At 50.1% G+C, this 9,453-nt stretch overlaps 1 protein-coding gene across 3 annotated transcripts; it reads left to right on the top strand.

The window, feature by feature from the left end:
• Window positions 1-3,325: 3,325 nt before the first annotated feature.
• On the top strand, window positions 3,326-9,397 carry ALKBH2 (alkB homolog 2, alpha-ketoglutarate dependent dioxygenase). Of its 3 annotated transcripts, none has more exons than XM_050749880.1 (4): window positions 3,326-3,714; window positions 4,024-4,446; window positions 7,083-7,281; window positions 9,075-9,397. In XM_050749880.1, the coding sequence occupies exons 2-4, from the start codon at window positions 4,167-4,169 to the stop codon at window positions 9,379-9,381; spliced, it is 786 nt and encodes a 261-aa protein (XP_050605837.1). In that variant the 5' UTR covers window positions 3,326-3,714; window positions 4,024-4,166; the 3' UTR covers window positions 9,382-9,397. The 3 variants fall into 3 exon arrangements, with proteins under 3 accessions (XP_050605837.1, XP_050605838.1, XP_050605839.1); XM_050749881.1 differs by having other exon boundaries at window positions 3,456-3,592; XM_050749882.1 differs by lacking the exon at window positions 7,083-7,281 and having other exon boundaries at window positions 3,456-3,714.
• The last annotated feature ends 56 nt before the right edge of the window (window positions 9,398-9,453 follow it).

Genomic DNA, 9,453 nt, shown 5'->3' with positions numbered 1-9,453 from the left:
AGTTTTGTATTTTTTAGTAGAGACAGGGTTTCACCATGTTGGCCAGTCTGGTCTCAAACTCCTGACCTCAGATGATCTGCCCACCTCGGCCTCCCGAAGTGCTGGGATTACAGGCGTGAGCCACGATGCCCTGCCAATAGTATTTGTTGAACTGTTACATACATTATCTCACGCAATTTTCATGGCCTATTTTATGACAATAAACTAAGGCTTAGCACAAACATTTTGCCTAATGTATCAGGCTTGTGGGAGACTTTCGAGTCACAGAGGTTAAACCCCAATGATTTGTCCTCCAAATGACACCACTGTACAGCACCTCCTCCCCACCACTACTAATATGCTTAGGATTCTCTTTCCTTCCCTTACATCCAAACCATCCATATCTCCTTTTGGTTCTTTCTCCAAAGAAAATCTCAAATTCAACTGCTGCTCTTGCATTTCCTGGCTACAGAAGACCAGCTGGGAAGCTGGTGTTCTCTTTTCTAGAGAGAGATTTTTACATCATGACAATACTCTGGGCCTGGCCCAGCTCGGTGGCTCACGCCTGTAATCCCAGCACTTTGGGAAGCCTACAGGGGCTTATTGCTTGAGCACAGGAGTTTGAGACCAGCCTGGCAAACATGGTGAAACCCCGTCTCTACTAAAAATACAAAAATTAGCCAGGCGTGGTGGCACGCACTTGCAATCCCAGCTACTCGGGAGGCTGAGGCAGGAGAATCACTTGAACCCAGGAGGCGGAAGTTGCAGTGAGCTGAGATCGTGTCACTGTACTCCAGCCTGGGCGACAGAGCAAGACCCTGTCTAAAAAAAAAAGGAAAAAGAAAAAAAGGCAATCCTCGGGTTAAAACCCTTCTACGGTTTTCAAATAGGCTTAGAATAAACCCCAGCTTCCTACCCAGGTCTCAATGCTGCTTCCTCTCCGGCGGAAGCCCCCACTACTGAGTTCAGCTCCCAGCACATTTGCTGGACACACCCAACTTGTCCCTCTGTGGCCTGTACACTCTTGCACTCACCATCCCCTTGCCTGGAAAGCCTCAGGTCTCCGCTCAAGATCTTTCTCTGAAAAGGTCTTCTCCTCCTGCCCCACTTCCTAGCCCATCGCTCTATAACTGCTATACTATACAAAAGCATCGTATTTATTTATTCTTTTTATACAGTTTCTTTAGAGACAGCATTTTATTTATTCTTTCCTTGTGTGTTTCTGTCTCCATCCCCAAAATGTAACCTGAGTGAGGAAGGGAACTCGCTCCTTGTTGCTGGTGTGTCCCGGTGCCTAGGACGAGAAGCTGAAGTCTAAGAGAGAGAGGCTCAAAGCTGAAAATCATTTGCCTTTAGAGCCACTTTGAAAAACAGTTCCACAGTTTTGTATACAGGTAAACATACACTTACCATGTGACCCAGCACTCCCACGCCTAAGCATTTACCCAAGGGAGATGGAAATCTGTATTCACACAAAAGCTTGTATGTGAATGTTTATAGTGATTTTACTCATAGTAGCCTAAAACCAGAGGAACAACCCTATGTGGGGCCTACTCCCGTGGGGCATCCCTTCCATCCAGTAATAAAAAGGAACAAATAAGTGATACAAATGTGGGTATATGACTGGGCACAGTGGCTCATGACTGCAATCCCAGCAGTTTGGGAGGCCAAAGCAGGCGGATTGCTTCAGCTCACCAGCTGAAGACCATGGAGACTAGCCTGGGCAACATGGCAAAAACCCATCTCTACAAAAAATACAAAAATTAGCCGGCTGTAGTGGTGCATGCCTGTAGTCCCAGCTACTTGGGAGGCTGAGGTGGGAGTGGAGCCTGGAAAGTGGAGGTTGCAGTGAGCCGAGATCATGCAACTGCACTCCAGCTTGGGCGATAGAGCCAGACCTTGTCTCAAAAAAAAGGTGAGGGAGGGTGGCATAAATCAATCTCAAAAGCAATATGCTCAAGTGAAAGAAGTCCCACAAAGGCTATATATTGTAGGATTCCTGTCTCAGTCTGTTTTCTGTCTCTTAGATTACCTGAAACCAGGTAATTTATTGACAAAAGGAATGTATTTCTCATAGAGGCTGAGAGATCCGAGGTGTTGAGGGGCTGCATCTGGTGAAAACCCTCTTGCTGGTGGGGACTCTGCTGAGTCCTGAAGCCGTGCAGGACATCACATCGCGAGGGGCCTGAGTGTGCTAGCTCAGGTCTCTCTTCCTCCTTTTATAAAGCCACCAATCCCACTCCCATGGTAACCCATTAGTCCATTAACCTGTGAGTCCATTAATCTAGTCATTCATTTATGAGGACAGAGCTCTCATGTCCCAATGGCGTCTTCAAGGCCCCACCTCTCAATACTGCCACATTGGGGATTAAATCTCAACACGGCTTTTGGAGGGACAGATATTCAAACCATGGCAAGTCCATGTATATGAAATTCTGGAAAAGGCAAAACTACAGGGAGAGAAGACGGATCAGTGGTTGCTGAGGCTGGGTGATGCGGCAAGTTGATCAATAAGAGGCTGGAGCAGTTTTATGGAGGGATGGAACTGTCCTAGATCTTGACTGTGGTGGTGATCATACAATATTGTACATTTGTTGAAATCTGTCAAAACAAAGCCTCCAATCTCATGGAGCTTTCGTTCCATTGAGGGGAGACAGAGAGTAAATAAAAATTAGGAGCCGGTTGTGGTGGCTCATGCCCATAATCCCAACAATCTGGCAGGCCCAGGTGGGAGGATCACTTGAGCCCAGGAGTTTGAGACCAGCCTGGGCAACATAGCAAGACCCCATCTCTACTAAAAATCATTTAAAAAAAAAAAATTAGCTGGGTGGGGTGGGATGTGCCTGTAGTCCCAGCTACTCCAGAGGCTGAGACGGGAGGATCGCTCGAACCCAGGAGTTCAAGGCTGCAGTGAGCTATGATCATGCCATTGCATTCCAGCTTGGGCAACAGAGTGAGATCCTGTCTCAAAAAAACAAAACAAACAAGAACAATATCAAAAAGCAAAAAAACAGAAAAACGAGCAATAATGGAACCAACATTTATTTAAAGGACAGGGCATTTCTCATGCATCCCGTCATCTCCTCAGGCGTGCTCATGACATAGGTGCTGTAGTCCCCACTTCACAGATGAGGCAGCTTAACCCCTGAGAGGTTAAGTGATCTGTGGAAGGCCATACAGCCAGGGCGGAGGAGACAGAAACAGAAGCCACGATATTCGACTACAGAACTTCTGCTCCCACTCGCGACAATATACTGGTGGCCCAACGCCCTTTCCGGACACCAAAGTAACCCCCAGTGAGAAGTAACACCAAGCCACACTTCTCACCCCAGCCGTGATCCTCAACAGTGGCCGAACAGATGATCAACTGGAAAGCGGTAGTGCTTGCCACGCACGGGGAGGGCCGACAGGTGGCACCAGAGGGCCGCCCGGCTGCTCGCTTTGCGCCCTTGCCGGCAGTAGTTCCCAGCGTGCTCCGGAAGTGACGCGACTGATTCGCGGGGGCGCGTCTTTCCCACCCCCAGGGCCCCCGGGCTGCCTGCGGGATTCAGAGTAGCGCCGGAGCTGAGATTCTGGAGCATTCTTGCCACCCCCACCCTACGCATGTGTTGCAGTGAGAACAAGAATTTGGCGTGCGGTTTACCCGTGTTTAACCTCTTTGCGTCTCGTTTCTGAATCGTATCCACTTGAGCATCACTAGACTGATCTATTTTAACAGTGGTGGGGGGCAGCGAGGTCAGTTACGGGTCCCTCCTCCTTAAAGGGGTGGACAGTTGACTTTGGGCAAACCCCTTCCCCTCTGTGGGCAACAATTTCCCCTTCTGCAAAATGAGGGTTTGGGTTGTAGTTTCTAAGTTTAGCTGTGGCATGCGAATTCCCAGGAGGTAGTTCTTTAAAAATTCAGGTGCTCGGGCGTGGAGTGCAGACCTCTGGGTTTTTGCAGGCTAGCCAGCTGATTTTGATGCACAGGTGGACGTGGGAGACCCTGGATCAGATTGTCCCTAGGGTCCCTTCCGGCTTTAACATCTTCTGCTTCATTTTTAGGACGTGGTTTTAAACTTGAAAATGTGAAACTAGAAATGTTGCTGTGAGACCCCCTGGACAAACAGATTTTTACACTGGGGACAGAACTTGAGCAGTCTGTCTTGGCCTCGCCACTGACGTCCCTTTTTTCCTGTGGGGACGGGATGGACAGATTCCTGGTGAAAGGGGTTCAAGGGGGCCTTTTGAGGAAGCGGGAGAAGCAAGAGCCGACTGGAGAAGAGCCAGCTGTGTTGGGAGGAGACAAAGAAAGCACAAGGAAGAGGCCCAGGAGAGAGGCCCCGGGGAATGGAGGACACTCAGCAGGCCCCAGCTGGCGGCACATTCGGGCTGAGGGCCTGGACTGCAGTTACACGGTCCTCTTTGCTAAAGCTGAGGCAGATGAGATTTTCCAAGAGTTGGAGAAAGAAGTAGAGTATTTTACAGGTAAGCGGGGGAGGGGGGTGGGTGTGTGTGTGTGTGTGTGTGTGTGTGTGTGTGCGCGCGCGCACTGAGGACTTGTTTGGTGCAGTTAATGATCTTACGTTTGGAGAAATCTGAACTCAGGATCCATTATTTACTGATGGGTTCGCTAATGGATTCATCCAATATTCTCTGAGCACCTCTAGGCTAAGCCCCTTAGGTGCGTAGGACATAAACTTGAAAAAAAAAACTGGATTGCTTGTCCACTAGAAGCTGACAGATGACTTGAGTAAATCTCCACTTGGCTACTGATGAGCATCTTCTGGGAAACTTTACAAAACAAAGTAAATAAACGTGCTGGGTTCCACTGCAGAGCACTTCAGTCAGAATCGCTCCGAGGACAGGCTGACCACTTGTGTGTTTAAAAAGCTTCCAGGTGATTCTCATGGGCAGAAAGAGTTTGAGAATCACTGGTCTTATAGGAGAGATGGCAAATAACCAGGTAATTTCTCCACATCAGTGGTTCTCAGAGTTACCCGGTGGACTTGCTGTTGGCAGGGCTTGGATTGCTGAGCCCTACCCCTGTGGTTTAGTTTAGTTTCTAAGGAGATTCCAGGTGCTGCTGGTGCCGCTGGTCTGGGGAGCACACGTTGAGAACCACAGCTCTATCCTGTAATGAGGACACAAGGATCTGGCAGAGAGGCATAGAAAAGCCCACAGGAGGCCGGGTGCGGTGGCTCATGCCTGTAATCCCAGCACTTTGGGAGCCCGAGATGGGTGAATCACTTGAGGTCAGGAGTTCGAGACCAGCTTGGCCAACATGGTGAAACCCCATCTCTACTAAAATACAAAAAAAAAAAAAAATTAGCTGTGCGTGATGGTGCATGCCTGTAATCCCAGCTACTCGAGAGGCTGAGGCAGGAGAATCATTTGAACCCGGAAGGCAGAGGTTGCAGTGAGCCGAGATCATACCACTGCACTCCAGCCTGGGCAACAGAGTGAGACTGTGTCTCAAAACAAAACAAAAGGCCAGGCGCGGTGGCTCAAGCCTGTAATCCCAGCACTTTGGGAGGCCGAGACGGGCGGATCACGAGGTCAGGAGATCGAAACCATCCTGGCTAACACGGTGAAACCCCGTCTCTATTAAGAAATACAAAAAACTAGCCGGGCGAGGTGGCGGGCGCCTGTAGTCCCAGCTACTCGGGAGGCTGAGGCGGGAGAATGGCATGAACCCGGGAGGCGGAGCTTGCAGTGAGCTGAGATCCGGCCACTGCACTCCAGCCTGGGCGACAGAGCGAGACTCCATCTCAAAAAAAAAAAAAAAAAAAACAAAAAACGAAAGCCCACAGGCCAGGCATGGTGGCACACACCTGTAATCCCAGCTACTCTAGAGGCTGAGGTGGGAGGATCACTTGAGGCCAGGAGTTCAAGTCCAGCCTGGGCAACCTAGTGAGACCCCCTCATAGCTTTATTATTTTATGTTTTGAGACAGGGTTTCACTCTGTCACCTAGGCTGGAGGGCTGGGACACGATCCTGGCTCACTGCAGCCTCATCCGCCTGGGTTCAAGTGATTCTCCCATCTCAGCATCCTAAGCAGCTGGGACCACAGATGTACACCACCAAGCCTGGATAATTTTTAAATTATCCATAGGTCTCACTGTGTTACCCAGGCTGTTAATTGAACTCCTGGCCTTGAGTGATCCTCGCCTTGGCCTCCCAAAGTGCTGGGATTGCAAGCATGAGCCAGCACGCCTGGCTCGCCGTCTCTTTAAAAAAAGAAATGCCCACAAGAGACCCTAGCCGTGTGAGCCCCATCTTTCATGGGGTTACACGCCCTTAGTCCCTACAGTTGACAAAGCCATCCTAGCCTGTAAACTAATGTTATCGTGCTCCACTTTTAGCCTCTTTATTCTGCCTTTACTGTAGTTAAGGCAGTTAAGTTACAATGTTCACTAAAAAAATGGCCCAGGGCCATGTTTCTCTCCTTGTAGGACAAGAGTCATTGTTCTTACATGAACATTTGGGGCAATTGGCTTAGTGCAGTGGTGCACACCTGTAATCCCAGCACTTTGGGAGACTGAGGCAAGCGGACCACTTGAGCCCAAGAGTTTAAGACCAGTCTAGGCAACATGGTAAAACTCTGTGTCTACAAAAAAATACAAAAAAAGTTAGCCGTGCATGGTGGCGTGCCCCCATGGTCCCAGCTACTCAGGAGGCTGAGGCAGGGGGACTGCTGGAGCCCTGGAGGTGGAGGTTGCAGTGAGCTTACAAAAAAGTTAGCCGGGCATGGTGGCACACCTCTGTCGTCTCAGCTATTCAGGAAGCAGAGGCGGGAGGATCACTGGAGCACAGGAGGTGGAGGTTGCAGTGAGTTGAGATTGTGCCACTGCACTCCAGCCTGGGTGACACAGGGAGACCCTGTCTCAAAGAAAGGAAAACAAAAAAAAGAAAATTTGGGGCAAGCCAAAATGATGATTGAGGAGGGGTTTAAATTGCGTGGAATGACGGGGAAATGTTATTCCTTACTTCCCTTTCAATCTTGAATACCCAAGGAGCATGTATGTGGGGCACTGGATTTCTGATGGTGGCAGTTGGGGGGCCATCTGGATTTCTAGAGGGGAGTCGAGTGGAAAGGAACTGCCATGTTTCCTCTGCACAGGGGCGCTGACCAGGGTCCAGGTATTCGGGAAGTGGCACAGTGTGCCCAGGAAGCAGGCAACGTACGGCGACGCTGGGCTGACCTACACATTTTCAGGCCTCACGCTGTCTCCAAAGCCCTGGATCCCAGTTCTAGAGCGCATCCGGGATCGCGTCTCTGGGGTGACTGGACAGACCTTCAACTTTGTGCTCATCAACAGGTGACACCCTGTCTGTTTAGTGGACTCAGTGTTACAAGTCTTCTGTCTCCTCCAAAAGGAAGTGTTTAGGGTTCCACCCTATTTGGTTCATTGGTACAAATCATTTCTTAGTACACCGGGGCTCTAGGAGTGGAACAGCGCCAGCGCTCGGTCTTCCTGGAGCTCATCCCAGAGGAGGAAGTGAGAGGTTATTAACTCCTGAACAAACAGCTGAATGAGACAATTTCTTCTGGTTTTTTTTTTTTTTTTTTTTTTTGAAACAGGGTTTTTCTATGTTGCCCAGGCTTAGTCTGAAACTCCTGGACTCAAGCGATCCTCCCACCTCGGCCTCCCAAAGTCTGGAATTGCAGGCGTGAACCACTATGCCTGACCCTAGACAATTTCAGACAGTGATAACCATCTTGCGAAAAATTAAACAGGCCGATTTGACTGAGAATGGTTTGCGATTAGGGCCAGGTTTCTCAGTGGCAGCACTGTGGACATTTTGGGCCCGGTCATTCGTTGTTTGGGGCTGACCTGTGCCTTGTGGGATGCTCAGCACATCCCTGGCCTCCATCCACTAGATGCAAGTAGTGTCCCCCACCCCCCAATACCTGTCCCCTGGGGCAGAATCACCCTGGCGGAGAACCCTGGGTGGGTTTAAGGGAAGGTCACTTTAGATGGGGTGGTTAGAGGAGGGCTGAGGCAGTGTGTTTGAGCTGATAACTAAATGGAGAGTGCCAGCCACAGACATCTGGAGGGAGAGCAGAGGGACTCTGGAGTGTCTGTGAAGCAAAAGTCCTGCAGGATGGCCAGAAAGCAGTGAATGAGGGAAAGAAGGGGATGACATGAGCTCAGAGGTAGGCAGAGGCCAGGCTGGGCCGAGTATGGCCTTTAAGTGCAGGGTGAAATCATGTGATAAAGGTTTACGTAGACTGGCCACGGGAACTACAGTAAGACATGATTTTGGCTTTGGATGTCTTCAGTTTTAAAGCACATGAACTGGCCGGGTGTGGTGGCTCATGCCTGTAATCCCAACACTTTAGGAGGCTGAGGAGAGTGAATTGCTTGAGCCCGAGTTCAAGACCAGCCTGGGTAATATGGTGAAAACATTTCTACAAAAGAAAAAAAATTAGGTGGGGTGGTGCATACCTGTAGTCCCAGCTACTTGGGAGGCTGAAGTGGGAGAATCACCTGAGCCTGGGAGGCTAAGGCTGCAGTGAGCTATGATTGTGCCACTGCACTCCAGCCTGGGTGACAGAGCGAGACCCTCTCAAAAATAAGTAAATAGGCCGGGCGCGGTGGCTCAAGCCTGTAATCCCAGCACTTTGGGAGGCCGAGGCGGGTGGATCACGAGGTCAGGAGATCGAGACTATCCTGGCTAACATGGTGAAACCCCGTGTCTACTAAAAATACAAAAAACTAGCCGGGTGTGGTGGCGGGCGCCTGTAGTCTCAGCTACTTGGGAGGCTGAGGCGGGAGAATGGCGTGAACCCGGGAGGCGGAGCTTGCAGTGAGCCGAGATCACGCCACTGCACTCCAGCCTGGGAGACACAGCGAGACTCCGTCTCAAAAAAAAAAAAAAAAAAAAAAAGTAAATAATAAATAAGTCACATGAACAAATAGGTCAACAGACCCCTTCAGGGTTGGCTTATCTTAGAGCCTGCTGTGGACCTCCAGCCGTCGCAGAAACAACAGCAGGAACAGCCGTGCACAGAGCGCCATTTCACACTGTGAGGAAACGAGGGCTGGCGGTGCTGGTGAGTTTCAGGAGAGGGTGGTTTTTATGCACTGTGCTTGTTTTCTCATTGCAGGTATAAAGATGGCTGTGACCACATCGGGGAGCACCGAGATGATGAAAGAGAACTGGCCCCTGGGAGCCCCATCGCCTCTGTCTCCTTTGGTGCCTGCAGAGACTTTGTCTTCCGGCATAAGGATTCCCGTGGGAAAAGCCCCTCCCGGAGGGTGGCGGTGGTCAGGCTGCCGCTGGCCCACGGGAGCTTGCTTATGATGAACCACCCGACCAACACACACTGGTACCACAGTCTTCCCGTGAGAAAGAAGGTTCTGGCTCCACGGGTCAATCTGACTTTTCGTAAAATTTTGCTTACTAAAAAATAAAAACGTTTTTAACGGTGTTTCTCTTTTATCTTTCCCTCTGGACTCTAAGAGGGAGCTGGTGTTTCCCTTACC

The sequence above is a fragment of the Macaca thibetana genome, chromosome 11 (assembly GCF_024542745.1).
Source record: "Macaca thibetana thibetana isolate TM-01 chromosome 11, ASM2454274v1, whole genome shotgun sequence".
Taxonomy (NCBI): Eukaryota; Metazoa; Chordata; class Mammalia; order Primates; family Cercopithecidae; genus Macaca; species Macaca thibetana.
The sequence above is the reverse complement of the archived record's forward strand: the minus strand, read 5'-3'. Positions and strand labels throughout refer to the sequence as shown.